A 19,503-nucleotide genomic window follows, 5' to 3' on the forward strand; every position below is an offset into this window, starting at 1 on the left:
AAGCTTAACACTGTGTGTGCACATGTACTCGTATACATGCACATAGATTACGACAGTCCTCTTGCTATTTCACTAATTAAAATATTTTTTAATGCTAAGGCTAAAGATTAGTGGGCCTAATGGGTCGCCTTCCTTTGAAAGCAATGATTTGACTACCCTGCGGCAAAAATAGCTATAAAAGGAAATTTCAGATCGCAGACAAGTCATGTGATCAATGTTCCACGGCTTGGTTTAAAGCATCTAGCACCCACCACGCTGCTTCGAAATGGATTGGTGAGCTATCGAATCTTATGCAATAATTAATGAATAATTATTGCATACGATTATCACCGGCATTTGCCAAACTCCGGGCTGGTACTGAGAATTTTTGTTCAATCAAATCATCTTTATTTGCTAAATGTGGTACAGTTTGGTTGAACATTCTGACAGCAGCTCGATTCATAGATTAGATATTTTATTCTACTTGTCGGCATGGATGGCGGCTGTCGCTAAAACCTTAATAATTCCTAGCAGTGTGAGACATACAGGAAAAACGGTTCCTATAATAATATAGTAGGTAGGTAGGTTTTGAAATAATATTGCAACATAACGACTTCTTGACTTCATGCGCTTCGGAATTCGTGTCAATTGCACAATGCACAGATAAAGAACATTTGATGTCAAGTGTCAATCTGCGTCAACTCAGCGCGATTCATTTCGTACGCTTTCGTATGTTTACTCGGCAGCCAATCGAGCGTATGTTTGGACTCGTGACCAATACGCAAACAAACATGGGTTTACTGTTCCCCCGATTGGTGACAAGTTCTACAAGGTCACGCGGTACTGTCAAGTGTCAGCACTGTCAGCTAACATTCATATGTTACAAAGAATTGCGCCACGCTATAGCACAATAACAATTGCGTTACCGACGGCAGTGGTTTGTTAAAGTTAATCGCTACAAATCTAGTGTCAATATCCAGCGGAGGTAACAACGAAGAGATATTTAATATCGACTAGTGCACGTCTGGGGCCAGGGTTGCGGCATCGAAGCGCTGCGGAATTTAAAGGTTAGTGACCTCTAAAAAAGGTTATTGACATCTCGAAATATTGTTTTAATTATTATTCGCTGTTCACTTTATTCGTCTGTGTAATTTTTATTGTTATGAAAGTACTTTTATAATATATAGGTAGGTATATATCTTTTATTTAAAAGTAGGTTAATTCTCATTTCGGTTCACAAAAGTGATACTGTAGCCAAAAATAAATAAAGTAACAATAAGTTTTATAAAAGCCTAGTCATTCTGCGAGGAGCCCCGTGCGCTGTAGTCGGCCGGAAATGGGTTGACAATGATGATGATGAGCTTCTATAAACCTAACCTTAGGTATAAAAGCAAGATAAAAATAAATAACACGTACCTACCTAAAGGCAAAATAAAACCAGAATAGTGAGTTTGTGATTGACCAGTTGCTATGTTATTTAGTCTATACCTACGAATTTAATCACTATCAATTTAATTTGCAGTGGCCCAGGGCCTCTCAGGCTCCATTTATGATGTTGGAATAAGTTATATCCTAACGTCCGACTTGAATAAAAATTCTTGGCCCCTGATCATCAAACCTCTACCGAAATCACAAAAAATTTAAGAATTTTAGCGTCTTTAAAATATTTCATCTTCATCATCAGCTTGGCAAGGGGGTGGACACCACTCATTTCCTAAATAAAATTTGGTAGGTACTGAGATTTACACCACCCACAGCTGGCCGTTGCTTAACCGAGAGCAACTGATCGATTTGCGCTCTCCCAGTGAGAAATCACACAACCTTCCACCAGTCCAGGCTCTGGCACCGCCGACAAAATAAAATGGCAACAAGATTGGAAATAAAATGTCGCATATACCTATTACGAGAAAAGTGATTTCTCGCCCGGCTGCTTAAAGGAGAAGGGAGAGGAGGAGGAAAACAATAAAGCACTAGGGTAGGAAGAAAAAAATTTCCGCACGCTAATGGAAAAGTTTACTTATTGAGCAAATGTATTAAAAAATAAATTCAATAATAAAATATTAAGATTGGTCGGTCGAACCCACAATATTTTTATAATATTGACGTAAATGGGTGTATTGAACCCGTACGACAGCGGTGATTAGTTGGGGACTTGTTATTTGTAGTAGGTACCTACCTAGATGTGGGGCAACGACATCTTATCTGGTTTTAATGTTTGTTTGTTGCATTTGATTGTAGAGTTGGAAAAGAAATACTTTTTCGATAGACCTTTCTAGTGTCTCACTCTTGCTATCGGAAGTAGGTACATTTGCGGTAACCCTTACCTAGTCATCACCCATCACCGGCCCACGTCCTATCCCACTACTGCCACTAGAACGGTTTGGTTGGGAGCGACAACCACACTGTTCTCGTGGGAAGTCGATAACTCAATGGATCTTGAGTTGAGATCTTTTTGAGGTAACAATATGGCCTTTACTTTTCCAAAGCCGTCGGCGCGTCGACTCTAAACGTGGATAAAAGCTAAGCTCTATTTTTCTCCGGTGACAGATATAGACCCAAGCGAAGATGTTATATCAAAAATGTTATTGTGATTCTCAATTCATCTTTTATGTTATGTTCTGTTGATTTTCAATCTTAACTTCTTATTGGGTCGACTGTTTTTTGAAGGACCCTGCGGTTCCAATAATTGTCACGGTTATATGGGCCTCATCACGCAAGTTCTTTATCTCCCTCCTTGTCCCTTAGAACCCTTTTTCCTGTCATACATATTTTCAAATCCGAGGAAACCCTATTGAAAAGTAGTTAATTAGGGTGTGCATCAGTCCCGACAGCCCCGACAGCGCAGACATGCGGCTCATCATCCTGGAGGACGCGGGCGTGGTGGCGGACTGGGCGGCGCGCTTCGTGCTGCAGCGCATCACCGAGTTCGCGCCGGGCCCGGGCCGCCGCTTCGTGCTGGGGCTGCCCACGGGCGGCACGCCGCTGGGCATGTACCGCAAGCTCATCGAGTTCCACCGGGAGGGCCGCCTGTCCTTCCGCCACGTCACCACTTTCAACATGGACGAGTACGTCGGTCAGTATGAAACTCTTACACGTAAGGACCACTAGCGCTGGAATTCGAGAACTGCTAACGGTTGCTCTGCGCAGGCCTGCCGCGCGACCACCCGGAGTCGTACCACTACTACATGTGGAACGAATTCTTCAAGCACATGGACATCGACCCGGCGCAGGCGCACGTGCTGGACGGCAACGCGGAAAACCTCGCCGCAGAGTGCCAGCGCTTCGAGGACCTCATCAAGGAGGCCGGCGGCGTGCATCTCTTCGTCGGAGGTGTGTGTGAAATGGAGGCGGGGTAACGAATACTAAGTGTATATAAATATTAGATTCAATGAAAACTAAGCTTAATTTGCTATACTTACCTACTCCGCGAAAAGCAGAACCATCTGTACGGTGTTATTTATAATTTCTTAAATCTTCATAATCCACACCAAACATATCTACGCATGTTTTACACACCGGAGCATCCTCAGTAAATGTTAACTTCACAATGAACCATTGTTAAGTGAAAAATGTTTAAAAATTGATATTATCAACTTACATATATTATGCGTAGAGAGTACATTGCCGAAAACGTGTTTGGTGTGGAGTATAAAGATTATCCTGTTTATCGCGGAGAATTCCAAAGTGCTGCTATAGTAAGGCGCAGGCGCGTGGCTGTGAGGCCTGCCAGGTAACGTAGTGCTATTGCCGCTCGCAGGCATCGGGCCGGACGGGCACATCGCGTTCAACGAGCCGGGCTCGTCGCTGGTGTCGCGCACGCGCGTCAAGACGCTGGCCTACGACACGCTGGAGGCCAACAAGCGCTTCTTCGGCAACGACGTGCGCAAGGTGCCGCGCCAGGCGCTCACCGTGGGCGTGGGCACGGTGATGGACGCGCGCGAGGTCATGATCCTCATCACGGGCGCGCACAAGGCGCTGGCGCTAGCCAAGGCGGTGGAGGAGGGCGTCAACCACATGTGGACCGTGTCGGCCTTCCAGCAGCACGCGCAGGCGTTGTTCGTGTGCGACGAGGACGCCACGCAGGAGCTGCGCGTCAAGACCGTCAAGTACTTCAAGGTGGGGCTCGGCTCGGGCGGCGGCCTCGGCTGGCTCGCTTCAGCACTGCTAATGACTGCTAGTTAATACTATTTCCCTGCAACACTAGTGCATCTCCTTGACATTGGAACCGATTTTGGTCATTCATTCTTTATTCAAAATGTGAACCGTTGAAATCATCGGTCTGAATATTTTGGTTAGTTACTAGTCCGCCTTTTTTTTCTTGCAAAATAGCAACCGTTGTAGAAATAAGTAATAAACTGGAAAGAAGCTGGAATCAATACTAACAATTTTTAATCAATACTAACAAATTAATAGAACAAAATCTCATACTTTCAGAAATAAAAGTTATCAAACTTGAACCGGTGAATTACAAAGTAACGTAGGCATCAATGGGCTCTACTATTTCTCTAAAGTCTATATTTATTTAAAAGCCTACGTACGAAAGGAAAAACTTACCTAAAAAGCAAACCTTTCAGTTAATTTTAATTTGAGCTCTCTTGTGTTGAGTTTTGTGTTGACCAAGTCCTGGTTATTACAAAACAGCAGTCAATTGCGTACCTACTTCTCAGTTTAGTTTTATCTAAGGCAATCAATAACATTTTGTTAGTTATATCTCGGAAAAAAATATAGAAAGACGGTAAACGAAAGTATACGAGATTCTGACTTCTTATTTAATTATTGCAGCCAGGTTGCGTACTGAAATATTCAAACCCATTTGACGAGAACCCTTGAACCCTGTCGATCTCCTTAACGAACATTATCGATCATTAGTACCTCTAATACAACAAGCAAGCTTACCTATATTCCTATAAAAGAGGCATGTCAGTAAGTAGGGCGTACTAACATGGTGTGCGGGCGGGGGCGGTGCGGGTGGTGCGGTGGCGGGGGTGCACTGAGCGGCAGCTGAGCGCGTGTTGTGTGGCAGGCGCTGAGCGACGAGCACCAGAAGATGATCGCGGGCGTGCCCGTGCTGGAGCAGCGCGTGCTGCACTGAGGCGGGACGCCGCCGCGCCCCGCGGCCACGCCGGGAACCCGCGCCTCGGTGCTGCTCCTACCTACTATTAAGCCCAACAGACACGCGAGCACCCGCGTGGCTTGTGCGAAAGCCCGACGGGACCATCCTGTCCCGCGCGGTGGGCACCGCTCAGGGTTACCTGCGTTCATCTCCCTTTCTATGGTGTTGTCAATCGTGATCGTCTGATAATTCATTACAAATAACACACGCCACGGCCGCCGGGTCGCTCGTCTAATTGTAAACTCAAACCGGGGGACCTGATCGAGAGATGTGGTACTGGCTCGTTTATGATGAGGGTAGCCAGTCCTGTCCCCCGGATGACTCCATGCGAATACTCACAAACATACAACTAGAATATCACTGTTCGTCACTCCTACGAACTCGCAGCGGTAGCCCGCTGCTACTCCCGCCCCCCGCTACACCGACCCTGCTTGTAAGCCTGATTTTTTTCCCTTGTTAGTGATGCTCGGAGATTTCCCTACTCTTAGCTGGCACTAAAACCCGACCTGAGAATCGAACCCCCGCGAGCCGCAGTCGCCGCGCTCGTCACGGTGTAGCCGGCCCAATAGACTCAACAATTACCGCTTTCGAGAACATACCTACTGAACTCATATTTTTTGGAAAATTTACAAAGCTATTTAAAAAAATATTTTTGTTTGAGACGGTAGGTATATGACCCATTCGAAGTAGGTAAAATGTAGAAAACTACTGGTACTCTCCTTGCTTCTATATAAAATGAATACTAAGTGTAAATGTACAAAGTTACCATGTATAGTATGATCTATACATGGTAACTTTGTCGATTTTACTTAGCACCGACTTAAATATGTTGTAGAAAATATTTATTTCTTGCTTTTTAGTTGCATTACAAAGACGGGTTCTTTTGTAAAACAAATTTCTTTCGAGACCGGACCGCTAGCGTATTTGCGTCAATCAAAAAGCACCGTGTTATCGGCGCGCTGTTCATTTGCGGATATCTTTGTGCATAGCGACCGTCTGGAACTTAACATTTCCATGAAACATAGAGTTTATAAACTGTTGCAGAGCCTGATGGGTGAGCATAACAAAATGATCGCAGGGACCCGGCAAACGGACCTTCCGCCCGACCACCGCGCGGCGCACTAATGAGATTGCTGCGCTCGCACCGTGCGTGGAAGCACTCGCATTCAAATATAACACTTAATGTCATGTGATTACTTATATTGTAAGGTTATTTTTACTTTTATAGAATATTCCACTTACCCAATGAAAAATTATATTTTATTAAAAAAAATTGACAAAGAAATTTTTCATCTTGTTTCTTAAAAAAACCCATCCACGCAAATCAAAGATTTGTAATTTTTTTTTATTAAATTACACTGACGCTGCCACAGATATAGGAAAGGTTTAGAATCGAATAAACGTCTTCACCTCCATCCAAATTAGTAAAAAAAAAAATCAGAATGGTACATCAACGCCACAGTAACGAAGTATGTCGATACCACACATTCGTTGTTTTAATCGTGACACTTGTATTTAAAAACATATGCTTTAGTAATAAAGTTTAATTACTTTCTACTGCCATTGCATACGATGTTAATAATTTATCTTTAGGTTTTAAAACTAGCTGTTATCGCGGTTTCACCCGATTCAACGAAAGGGTCGCAACGAAATATTTGGAGCATGTGAGCTGCGCGGGCACCTTACTGATAGAAGTAAACACCTCTCCCGCACGGCGCAATCCTGCGGTATTTAAAATGTTCATTATCTATAAACGATGACCAAATCATACGGTGTATCTATCTACGCAACGTAAGTAAGGATGTCTTGATGAACAAATGGGTTTTTCGTAACGATTATTATTCTATGGCTACGACTACGACCTTTGGTCACTTTTAATTACTATTTTAGGTTTAGGTTTAAAGACATTTATTCCCTTAAAAAGACCTAAGTCACTTACATAGGAAAATTAGTTTTCTATAATAAATTAATACACTTCGCCATTAGACTTAACTAAATTCAATTTTAGTATTATCTAATCATTCAATGTATTCGTCTTTAAATTTATTGGTATCACTTAATATATAAGAAGCTAATTTAGTTTTGAATACATTGAATGAGTTTACATTTTTTATTATAAAATTTGGCGCCTTCAAAGGTAAATAAAGGTAATTTTCGACATAAAATGCGACATTGGGTTATTAATAAGAGACAGGTATATAAATAGGCTTTGCATAATATTTCTAGATGTACTAAAGACCAATATTTTAGCCATTTCGAAGCGGAGATAGCCCCGTGGGTAAGACTTGGACTTCACTTTTGGGGGGTCGAGTTCGAATCCCAGCAGTTCAGTTCGTGAGGAAACCTGCATACCTGAAAGTTCCATAATGTTGTCGAATGTGTGTGAAGTCCACCAATACGTCTAAAGTGGACTGCTGCTTAACCTCTTCTCATCGTGGCAGGACACCCGTAGTAGTGGGCCGGAAATGGGTTGATATGATAATGGAAAACCAATATTTTGAAAGAACATAGTATTTTTTTTCACTCCACTACAAGTTAACCCTTGACTGCAATCTCACCTGGTTGTAAGTGATGATGCAGTATGCGGGCTAACCTGTTAGGGAGTATGGCAGTTATATTTAACCCATAACCCTATTCGGTTTCTACATCATGGCGGAACGCTAAATCGCTTAGCGGCACCTCTTTGTCGGTAGGATTGTAACTAGCCACAGCCCACACGGCCGAAGCTTCCCACCATAACCAGACCAGAGAAAGTTCAGAAATAATAAATTCCCAAATGTCCCCGATCGAATCCGGGACCTCAAACTAAAAACCACAGCGCTCTCCGCTTCGCTAGGGAGGTCGACAAAAAGTAACAATTATTTAAATATTCAGTCCATTTACGTCACTCACGTGTGTGGCAGCTTGTAATACCACACTTGTGTTTTATTCATGTCCCGATTAATTTACGCTACTTAGATGGACCATCATTCATTTAACTTCTTTTTCTAGAATCAAGAAATTGTTTAATTCGGTTATAATGGTCCACATTATTTTAAAGGAACAATTATTTTGTACATTCTTTATAATTATGATAAATGAGCACCATTTTCCGCAATTTAAAATGTCTAAAGCAGAGCAATAGTAGATTTGACTTCGTCGGAAATAATTATGAGGAACGAGTGGCGGGTGCATAGGCGGCTGCCACTAAATTTTAGAGAGTAGCCCACGAAACTTTTATATAGTGCAAATCAGCCTAAATTGACAATTAAACTTTGAAAGCGTATTTGGAAGTTTATCCTATTTATTTAGTTTCATAAATTTTTCGACTTGAAACTTAATGTTATTTTATGGCCAATTATAGCACAATATGTTTAGAAATTATAGCTTATGTGTTATAATTGTGACATAATTGAGCTTTGTGTTATAATTGTAGTACATTATAGCTTATGTGTTATAATTGTGACATAATTTAGCTTTGTTTTATCAACTTCCATTAAGAAGTTTATTCGTGAAAGAGTAACAAACATCCATCCGTCTACCCATAGATATATTATTAAGTAGGATTAGTGAAGATCGTGTTAACTTGCACTTCGTGTTGCAATAAAAATAATTTGCAGTTCTATAAAAAATATAATAGCACATAATTGAAATAATCACAGCATTCAACATTGAGCAGCATGTCGCAATGCACCCGCAGTGACGTCACAGCTAGCCGGCGGCGCGGCACAGGCGGGCCAGCAGCGCGGCCAGCTGCAGCGGCGAGCGCAGGCCGTCGGCCACGCGCACGTGCGCGGCGCCCACCTCGCGCACGAGGCGCAGCTTCGGCTCCTCCGCCAGCTCCAGCGACTTGCACACGCGGAAGATGTTGCCCACGATGTCCTCCGCCGCGTAGCCCAGCTTCACCAGCTTGGCCATCACCTGGCAATGTCCAGTCGTTGCTTTTAGTGGGAGTACAGTTAGTTCTTTGATTTAATTGCAGAGACGATCTAAACTTCAGAAGCGGGTGTGATAAAGTGCGATACGAACCTTGTACGCTGCGTGCATGTCCTGCCGGCTGCAGGCCTCCAGCATGGTTCTCACCAACATGGGGTGAGGCTCATCGCACACCTTGAAAACATTGTCGGGACTGATGTGTCCGAAGCCCTGTGCGGTTGACTGCAGATTGTTCAAGGCGGAGCGCAAGTCTCCCTGAGCTGTGAAAACAACAGCATTCACTCCATCTTCTGTGTATGTGAGGTTCTCCTTTTCACATACTTCTATCACCTGAAACATTACCAATTGTTCGTTGTACTTATCCTAGGTCCTAGTCCACCCAATTCCGGCACCTACGAGAATTGGTCGTTCAGTGCATTCAACTGAAGGCAATATTCAACTCAGATATCCACCTCAGTTTGGATTATAGAATTCTCTAACTATGTTCTGGTCACATGTCTGTGAGGGCAATTTGTAAGGAGAGCTTTTTACATATGTTCACTGAGAACCGAACCAACACAACCATACTCAGTCTATTGGTGTTATTGTATTATTATCCCCCTCATCGAGGAGTGTGAGATTACAAGCTTAATCCAACTGCTTCCTGTAATATTTATTGAAACCAATAGCTTTCAAAAAAATTCAAAATTTCTTTATTCATGTAGGCCTATCACAGGCACTTATGAAGCGTTTATACATACATATTTACATAATTGTAAGGGGATGGTGATAAATTTGTTCGCCAACTTAAACCTAAAGCTACGAATGTTCTATGACACATTGTGGACTGACAGAAAATATTTAAAAAAAAACCAATGTAGCCTGAAAAACTACTACTACACCTATGAGGCAACAACTATTTTTAAAGTGTCTTTTATTTATATTGGTGTTGTTTTTTAAAAAGAGAACTGTCTATTATAACTTATATCTTTCATCTTTGTTAATTATGCATTGTAGTAAGGTGAGCAGTCAGCAGTCTCAAATAAGTCACTAATAAAGACACACACATTTGAACTTACAACCCATCAATGAAAGTGAACCTTACCATCTTAAACAGGTCGAATCCTATTAAATAATGTGTGGCAAAATGTTCATTGTATTTGACAGACACAGCTGGAAAGTGGTAAACAGAAGTTTAAACTTGAATTTAACCTACAACAATAGGCAGACCTTGGACAAACTAACATAAAAATGAAAGATTTACAAGTCACTTCAGTGCTCACCTTGGCCAATATCTGTGCATCACTGAGCTTGGTGTACCGCAGCACAGCACAGCGAGACTGTATGGGTTCAATGATCTTCTCACTGTTGTTGGCGGCTAATGCAAACCTAGTGGTGCTTGAGTATAGCTCCATGGTGCGGCGCAAGGCTTGCTGGGCACCATCTGTCATGCTATCTGCCTCATCCAGGATTACTATTTTGTGTCTTCCTGGGGGTAATGTGACCTGAAAAGGATAAAGATACTTAAGAGTCTTAATAAAAATCTTTGGATTAATGTTCTATTCATTAAAATCTACTTTTGTTTGTTCTATCTAGAGATCTAAAGATAGTACTTTTCAATTTGTACAAAAAATATTTGAATGGACACTACTGAAACAAATAAATCAAACTTTCTTTATAGCAAGGTTACTGACAACTGGAATTTATACATTTTCTACAGTGTGAGGAGTGTATATTTAGTACAGTTATGATAATCTATTCTATTTCGGTGACGTGTTGTGCATTGAAGGTGAGCGATAACAGCAATGCGAGCGGCACCTTCTGCTGCGCGAACATCTTGATCTTGTTGCGCACCACGTCGATGCCGCGGTCGTTGGACGCGTTCAGCTCCAGCACGGCGTCGCGCAGCGCCGCGCCCAACAGCGCGCGCGCCAGGCACAGGATGGTGGTGGTCTTGCCCACGCCGGGTGGGCCCGCGATGATGATGTTTGGCGCGTTGCCCGCGCGCGCGAACACCGCCAGCCGCGACACCGTGTCCTCGTTGCCCACGATGTCGCTGAAGCTTTGCGGCCGGTACTTCTCTATCCATGGCAGAGTGGAAGTCTTGCTCGGCAAGGCAGCCGGTTTGCTCGGTTTTGGATTCGGTTCATCCACTTCCATGATTGTGACTTCATCGTCACTCATTTTCAAAACACTACTTTGAGGTGTTGCGTCAGTTTATTCTTACTTATTAATCCTTTTCCAATAATCTTCCTTCAAACAGCAAACAAATTATTTCAAAATTCAAAAAAAGGGGGTTTTTAAAATCATAAAATGTCAAACTCCAAAATTTGACATTGTATGACACCGACAATTATTGACAAATTATAATTTATGGTTAGAACTTAGATTTATTGTAAATATTAATTTAATATTAAATTAATAGTTTGTAATTTTTATGTAATTCGTAGCATCGAAACGCACTAATTTTGTGAAGATTTCTTATTCTTCTTCTTTTGATTTATGTTTGAGAAGACTTCAAAAAGCCATACTTATTAACCTGTCAAGCCATGTCAAAATCTAAATGTCAGTTTTAAGTATAAAAAAAATAGACGTGTGAACTAATAACAACGAATAATAAACGTGTGACAGATGAAAATTTTGACATTGACATATTCTGTGCTTTTGATGACAGTTGTTTGTTGACGTGAAGTGTAAAAAAGTTAATATTAGTAAAAAAACATTATAATATAACGTTTTCTAATGAAAATTACTACAAACAATGCCAAATATCTTGTTTTACGCGTAAAGCTCATAAGTGTAGAAGTATAATATTGATTGCCCTTATCACATTCGTCTAAAAAATAGGCAAGCATTTGTGTATCCAGTTCTTGATATATTGGTGAATCATCACTCCCAAACAAGTGTTCATCGTATGCTTCTGATTATCCCAAGGTAATTGTGGGAACCACAATTCTAATGTGTATATGGGAGTTCTAGGGCAGAAATATTATGATGCAGAAAGATTTTATCTTGAATTTGAGTAAAAAAATATGAATATTTGTTTGTATTGAATAAACTCAAAAACTACTTAATCGAGTTTAAAAACTCACCTTCAGAAAGAAACATACTCAGCAGGTAATGATATAAGCCACATTTCATTTCAGTATTAATATGATTTCAACCTGAAATAATAGTTTTTGTAGAGCATATTAAACCAATTATTTAGTCCCATTATCCCATTAGAATAAAATGAAACAACAAATAAAATTGAGGCATAGACACATTGAGAAACTCAAATTGGATAGTTCCATAGTAGTTTTTGAAAATACTTCTCCTTTTTCTGCTTGGTGCTCTTGTGAGTCACAACTCACTTGCATTGGTTGCAACCTTTTGTGGCACCAACGTTTAAATAAAAAATTTAATAAATTTTTATTTAGTTAAGGATAAAATGAAGAATTCAAATAATTTTATATTAAAGTAGCTTAATTGTAGTTTGCAATAGGCATCCCAAATGCCTGCTCTAATGTAACATTTCTTGTTTATTCACATCAAATTTAGTTGAATTTAAAAATAGCTTGGCCATAAATAATCCCGAATAGAAGAGGAAGGAGCTAGAAAGTAGGTTACAGCATATACATATATAATTTTCCAGCGCAGTGACAGTTGATTCCACAATGGAGTGGTTGTTTGGGCACCGGATGACCCCAGAGGAGATGCTGCGCAAGAACCAGCGCGCGCTCAACAAGGCCATGCGTGACCTGGATCGGGAGCGCATGAAGATGGAGCAACAGGAGAAGAAAGTTATCGCTGACATCAAGAAATTAGCCAAGGATGGCCAGATGGTTTGTTTTATCACATGAAATTATTTAAGACTTATATTACTAATATTGAAACTAGAACTTTATAATTTGATTATAATATAATAACTGCAAAACTTAACTTTTACAAAATTGAACTGTCATCAGGCAGAAATAGTTGAGCTTGTCATGTAGCTTGAAACTGCGTGCAAAGTAGCGCGTTGTCGGCGCATTAACCAATACGTGGGCCTCCGCCACAACCGCATTGTGCTGCAGGACGCGGTGAAGATCATGGCGAAGGACCTGGTGCGGACGCGGCGCTACGTGCGCAAGTTCATGCTGATGAAGGCCAACATCCAGGCCGTGGCGCTCAAGATCCAGACGCTCAAGTCGCAGAGCAGCATGGCGCAGGCCATGCGCGGCGTCACGCGCGCCATGGCGTCCATGAACCGCCAGCTCAACGTGCCGCAGATACAGAAGATCCTGCAGGTACTCACAGCTGATGATCCCAGTTGCACAGTTGCCGATTATTGATACCAGCTCAACAAAACAACAGCTTCGCATTTCCTGTTGCGAGCTATCGAGTCACAGAGCCTGTATGTGATGCCGGTCGGTTGCAGGAGTTCGAGAAGCAGTCGGAGATCATGGACATGAAGGAGGAGATGATGAACGACTCCATCGACGAGGCCATGGAGGGCGACGACGACGAGGAGGAGAGGTGTGTGGAAACTGTTTCAATAGAACTCTCCTTACTATCTGTGTTTTACAAAATCCGTAAGTTCTATTCCTTCAGTTGAAGAATGTGTTGGAAATTACAATATATGATAATGACAATTTACACTTTAGGTGTGCAGCTATTGATGTTGTGATGTTATATTTTTACAATTAAAAGTAAATCATAACTGTTAATATATAAACTTAAACCATTAAAAGTATACCCATTCTCGGCTGATTTAATGCTTGCCTGCGTGGGTATTCGAAGTATGATAAAAGCCCTCACACTCAATTATAAGGAATGTATCCTAATCTGTATACGAAGAGTCCATTTAGACATCTGTCTTATTCTAAAAAATGCACCCAGAATGGAGTATTTGTATGTATAAGACAACATTTAAGTATTCATACAACAAATAGTTATTTATATTTTCCAAAGCTCCTTGTGCCAGCGAGGGTCTGCGCTAATCCATCAGTGTCGAAGTTCTGAAGCATTCGAATGTCTCTCCGCAGCGACGCGGTGGTGTCGCAGATCCTGGACGAGCTGGGCCTGCAACTCGACGACCAGCTGTCCGGCTTGCCGCAGGCCTCGGGCTCGCTCTCCGTCGCCGGTGCGTGCGCGCTCCCAGCCCCGCCCCTCTGCCGGGCGTGTGGACCCGCAGGGTAACGGCAGCTCTGTCGCAGGCAAGGCGCCCGCGGCGGCGGCGCTGGCGGCCGGCGGCGCGGCGGCCGGCGGCGCGGGGCCCGGCGGCGCGCCGGCCAGCGACGCCGACGCCGTGCTGCAGGCGCGCCTCGACAACCTGCGCCGCGAGTAGCCGCCTCGCCCGCACGACTTGTTCTCGTTCCACAGTGCCCGGGCTATGAACTGCGACGTCGGCCGACACACACATTTATGGTCCTACGACTTGGTTCATACCGCGGGCACTGTACATAATTTTATTTTCAAACTGACTTTAGTTTCTTATGATAAAATGTCGAGAATGCATGTCGGCGAACCGGCAGAATACGACCCGCGGCACTTGAATGACAGTTGCAATAGATGGTGCCCGGCGTGCGATTTATATCTCCGATTCGATGTGCCGCGACCCCTGTAGGCTCGCGGGTCGTTGAGCGGTTTCTTACTAAGAAAACGGTTATCGATTTAACCTAGATTTCAGCTTATCCTAAAACCGGTTCAAAGCCCTGGCTTCCTCCAAAACTGTACGAGTTGCATGTACATAATATATCTACGCCCCGCACATAGTGAGTGGCGCGACGCCCGAACGTTGCCGGCGAATTGATTTTGCTATACTATTGTAAATATTCGCATATAATATATTTAATATTAATGTAATAAATATTAATTCATGTACTTGCTTTATTTTATCAATTCCTGCGAAGGAGACGAAGCTGCGATACAATATATACTCATCATCGCCATCGACGACCTTAACAGTTCACTATTGCACTACGAGGCCTCGAGGCCAGCTGGACTGGTTCTCCGTTATATTCCCTGACAACTGCATTCTGATCTGCCGTCACCACGCGGCTCATACAACGTGCAACGAAACTACGAAATACTGTTAAAGCATGCATAAGAAAATTTCATACGGAATCGCCCCGTAAAAATATTAAATCAAAACAAGCATATTTGTATGTTTCAATACTAACAAATTCCACGAGGGTTTTTGTTACTACGTCACTATAAATTACCATCATCAAACCGATAACTGATCTACATAATAAGTGTTCGCTGATTTATTGTGGCCGAAGTAAAGTATCAACACCAACGCACAATATCATCTCGTAGCAGTGCCGTGCATCTCGTAGATGCGTATTAGCAGTGCTTACCCTGATCTCTGGGCCTCAGTTTTGTTTATCTAATAATTCAAATGAATTACGTACACAACAAAGGTTTTTCAACAAATTTTTAATTTTTTTCAAAAAAATTACGAAACCAATAATTTATAAAAACAAACATAGGTATAAAGAAGCCGCAGTGTCTGTGTCGGGCGGCGGCATGCTCTGTTATCGATTGCGCAGTTGCCCTTTCAGAATAAGAGTGGTTGGATCATGTGCGCTGGTCAAGTTCAGCGATGCGGGCTTTGCTCACCTTTGAGAACAGTTTGTTGAACTTTCAGGCATACAAGTTGCCTCAAAATGTTTTCTTTCGCTGCTACGCGATTGGTCTTTAGTTCATTAATACCCACTCAACTCTGTAGGACACTGATTATTAGTGTCCTACCCGACATGAATCCCTAGTGTAATTTAACAAGTAAATTAAACATTATTTGATAGGTTGATGTATTAAAAAACCACATTTTAACGGGTACTTTTTTAATTAATACTAAAAAGTATATTTGAATATAACATCGAATAAAATATTACACAAAAATAGTAATTAATACGGGTATCTAAAATTTCTATACGACCTAATTTAAAAACGATCTACTTTACTATCACACCTCGTCCTATCCAATGTGAGACTGCGAGCCGTACGAAGCCCCTCTGTGCGCAGCGCCTGGCCGCCGGCGGATTACTAACTCCAGATTGCCCGAACAGACTACATCGGACTCTACCTCTGAATGCGTGAATGCAAAACAGTAGCTTTCTTTGGCTCAAATCGGCAATTGGCTGAGTTTAGACCGCCGCTCCGAGATATGGTTATACCTCGGAGAGCACTCGGGTTGACTTTCCGACGACTTAACAGCTAAGTCAACCCCAAATACTACCAAAAGTTTAGCCACAGACTGCCGTTTTCCGGATGTCATCCGGGTGGCATCCCGGGCCGGTGGTATTCACCGACTCATGCAGCTGGAGATGCAGCTAGGCAATTCTAACTCTAGGAGCGAAACTAGATGTTCGTTACTAGTGGTCACGTCCAACTCATTCTGCGAGTGAGCTGTCTCACGTCGCGGCGGCTGCGGGCATGCTATCACAAACAATACGCACAGTACTTCTACGAAATATAATCATAGCTCAGGGCAGCTGAGCATATCTAGATATGTTTTACCGTTGTAAGTTCTCTTTCTAATAATAATTAAATGCCTTTGGCACCACATTAAAATTAAGGCAGGTATAACAGAGATGCAGAGTCAACATAAAAGTTGAAACAAGCAGTTACAGTTGCTTGAAATAATGCTGTGTTATATTTAGGATCTTAAGCGAACGATCTTAACTAAATAAAACTGAACGTTTCATTTGTATTCTGGAATGTTTTGAAGTGGGTCGTTATTGACTTTTGCAAGTCCCGGGGCTCCAGAATCAGATGAAAATCTCAGTATCTATAATAATTCGTACAAAAATTAAGGAAGACGCGGGCGCGGTGCAGTGCTAACCCGGGAAGACCGCAGGCTTCGCTCGGTAGTGCATTCCACCGGCTAGGAGTGCGCAAATATTCCAAATTTCAAACTGAGCCGCAATAATTGATCTACTGAATGTATAATTTCGGTCGCAACTTAAGCTACAAATAAATGTCGACGTCCCTCGTAAAATCAGCCTCCGCAGCGACCGGGCCCGCGGCCACCGAGTGCCCCTAGCGCAAGGCGCTGAGCGCGATGGCCAGCTGGGCCAGGTAGTAGGGCGCCATGACCAGCGCGGGCGGCAGCGGCGCGCGGAACAGGCTGTAGCCCAGCGCGGCGTCGGACAGCGCGAACAGCAGCGCGCCCGCGCGCGCCGCCCCGCCCCGCGCCGCGCCGCGCCACGCCATGGCGCCCAGCAGCAGCGCGTAGGCGGGCACCAGCGCGCCCAGCGCGCCCGGCGCCGCCAGCGCGCGCGCGTAGCCCAGCGCGCCCAGCAGCAGCGCGGCGCCCAGGCGCGGCGCGCGCGGCCGCAGCCCGAAGGCCGCCGCGTAGCACGCGTGCGCGCCCGCGAACGCCGCCATGCCGCCCACCAGCCGCTGCGGCCACACCAGCAGCGCGTCGCCCGCCGCCGACAGCGCCAGCCCCGCGCCCACGCGCCGCGCGTAGCGCGCCCTGCCACGGGCGTCGCAGGTGGCGGTGAGTCTACTTTATATTTAGTACCCACTTCGATATGATTGTATGCTATGATAATTAGTAGTGGGTAGTTTCCCCTTGTATATGAAAGGAAAAAAGATTGTTATCGACTACCATCGAGATGATATTAGGCGCATGAGCTACAGGAATATTTTCGTATTTACAACATAGAGGGAATGGATAGAAGGTTGGAAAAGTCGCATAAAACCTCTTTTTTGAATAAAAAACATCTGTATTACCCAACTAGTAGTTGCAGTGAGATGCAAACTAAACCCAATCGGGTCACCATAAGCACAAGTACGAGTAGGTACGGTAATTTTAAAATAAAACACGCGTTCTAATATCTTAAATTTTGAGCCTTATATCGATTTATGATTGTCAATCAAATTAAGATAGGCAGCTATTTATCTGAGTCATCAAGTATCTAAATGACCGATAAAATAACACACTAATGTCAATTCCTACGACATTCACCAACAAGTCATTGTCCATTTGATCTGCCAAAGATTTACTCGTGAATTGTAGCTAAACTGTGGGGATCTTTATTTGTCCGGCACAATAGGCACCTGTGGATGACGGGCACTGCGAGCGCGGCGGGTACTCACTGATGTGCGGGCGCGCTGAGCAGCACGCACAGCAGCAGGTACAGCACCGGCGCGCACTTCAGCGCGGCGACATACAACGAGGGCGCGCCGCCGCCCGCGACGAAGTACACGCACACCGCCTTGTAGAAGGGCAGTAGCCGCCCGCCGTGGCCAAGCGCCTTGGTGTGTGACCACTGAGAGAGACCATGCCAGAGTCAGGTCAGGTCTAAAAATACCAGTCATCTAGTCCAATATTTCTTCACCAGTACTGGTGACAAAGATTGTTTACGATGTGCAAGTTACATTCAGAGAATAGGGCCACCACCACCACCTTGGTATGAGTTCTAACAAGTCATCATAATAGAGATGATATCAACTACATAGGATATCTCTTAGATGATCTCGAGTTTCCACTTGCTGGCAAGTTAAACAATTATTGAGTAAGAAGACATCAGGTTCAAATAAATACAAATAAACTTCAATCCAACTTCTAGTTTAATAAATCTTTATTCATACTTGATTGTACCTATTGTATTATGTCGCAATGCTTTGGCCATAATAGCTACCTTTACACTGGGTACAATTGATTTTAATATAGTTTGCTGTATTATTGCACTAGCAAACTTCACTTCTATAAATAGAATGCGGACCCCTCCACTTGTGACCGACCAGTTTAACATCACATCCTCAGAATTGCTCACATCCAGTATTATGTGTTCACGGCTGGAGATGTAAAAGAGGAAACAGCAGTATATATTACAGCTGTGGACAAAATAAGGAAATGATCTCCAAATCATCAAGCAATCATTATTGAATGGTTTACTAGGAATCAACTTCCTCCGATCCGGTCATTCCCAGTTGTCACCCTTCACGGTGAATCATGTTCAGCACGACGTAATTTAATTACTCGTACTACTTTTGTCTTTTGTTGTTACTACACTAACCTATAGTTTATTTCTTAATGACTTCCGCCTATGTGAAATATAATTTAGAAATTGCTTAGCTAAATAAAGATGTAAGCTTTTTCAAATAAATGAAATACTGACCAGTTCCGAGGCCGTTATCATAGTAGTTTCTTTTCGCAGAGAACTGCAATTGGGCACGGACTACAAATAACAACTAAACATAACGTAAGGAAGAATAGAAGACAACCACCAGGACACGGCTCTAATATAATTATGGATTAATATAAAATATGCACTTCTTAAATCCGTTAATTCCTTTAAAAACAAGATCTAATCAGTATATACCTAGGTACCTAACGAAAACAACAACAAAAAAATATTATGAAGTTCTAACTTTGACGTTTACTGGAATGGAACATGGATAGGTAATCGTTTGGAAATAAATGTAGATAATAAGTAGTGCAGAAAATGATTAGAGATAAGGGATAATCATGCACTTGAAATTTCACGAAATTAATGATCTTATTTACATTAAAATTTAATTCCAGTAGTTGTTATAGA

At 42.9% G+C, this 19,503-nt stretch overlaps 4 protein-coding genes across 5 annotated transcripts; 2 read left to right on the forward strand and 2 right to left on the reverse strand.

Moving 5' to 3' along the window:
- The first annotated feature begins 739 nt into the window (after window positions 1–739).
- On the forward strand, window positions 740–6,370 carry LOC120625156 (glucosamine-6-phosphate isomerase). Of its 2 annotated transcripts, XM_039892123.1 has the most exons (6): window positions 740–1,046; window positions 2,802–3,052; window positions 3,127–3,309; window positions 3,737–4,095; window positions 5,003–5,119; window positions 6,137–6,370. In XM_039892123.1, the coding sequence occupies exons 2-5, from the start codon at window positions 2,827–2,829 to the stop codon at window positions 5,069–5,071; spliced, it is 837 nt and encodes a 278-aa protein (XP_039748057.1). In that variant the 5' UTR covers window positions 740–1,046; window positions 2,802–2,826; the 3' UTR covers window positions 5,072–5,119; window positions 6,137–6,370. The 2 variants fall into 2 exon arrangements, with proteins under 2 accessions (XP_039748057.1, XP_039748056.1); XM_039892122.1 differs by lacking the exon at window positions 5,003–5,119.
- Window positions 6,371–8,690: 2,320 nt separating this feature from the next.
- LOC120625353 (replication factor C subunit 2) lies at window positions 8,691–11,326 on the reverse strand. Its single transcript, XM_039892392.1, has 4 exons — window positions 10,805–11,326; window positions 10,270–10,491; window positions 9,101–9,337; window positions 8,691–8,992 (listed from the first exon to the last, which is right to left on the reverse strand). Exons 1-4 carry the CDS (start codon window positions 11,168–11,170, stop codon window positions 8,783–8,785), a joined length of 1,035 nt encoding a protein of 344 aa, XP_039748326.1. The 5' UTR covers window positions 11,171–11,326; the 3' UTR covers window positions 8,691–8,782.
- A 251-nt stretch (window positions 11,327–11,577) lies between these two features.
- Window positions 11,578–14,830, forward strand: LOC120625187 (charged multivesicular body protein 2a). Its single transcript, XM_039892170.1, has 6 exons — window positions 11,578–11,920; window positions 12,621–12,810; window positions 13,042–13,254; window positions 13,386–13,483; window positions 13,993–14,090; window positions 14,164–14,830. Exons 1-6 carry the CDS (start codon window positions 11,901–11,903, stop codon window positions 14,292–14,294), a joined length of 750 nt encoding a protein of 249 aa, XP_039748104.1. The 5' UTR covers window positions 11,578–11,900; the 3' UTR covers window positions 14,295–14,830.
- A 939-nt stretch (window positions 14,831–15,769) lies between these two features.
- LOC120625189 (lysoplasmalogenase-like) lies at window positions 15,770–19,352 on the reverse strand. Its single transcript, XM_039892171.1, has 3 exons — window positions 19,084–19,352; window positions 18,059–18,231; window positions 15,770–17,432 (listed from the first exon to the last, which is right to left on the reverse strand). The coding sequence occupies exons 1-3, from the start codon at window positions 19,102–19,104 to the stop codon at window positions 16,994–16,996; spliced, it is 633 nt and encodes a 210-aa protein (XP_039748105.1). The 5' UTR covers window positions 19,105–19,352; the 3' UTR covers window positions 15,770–16,993.
- Window positions 19,353–19,503: the final 151 nt, after the last annotated feature.

The sequence above is a fragment of the Pararge aegeria genome, chromosome 7 (genome assembly GCF_905163445.1).
Source record: "Pararge aegeria chromosome 7, ilParAegt1.1, whole genome shotgun sequence".
NCBI lineage: Eukaryota > Metazoa > Arthropoda > Insecta > Lepidoptera > Nymphalidae > Pararge > Pararge aegeria.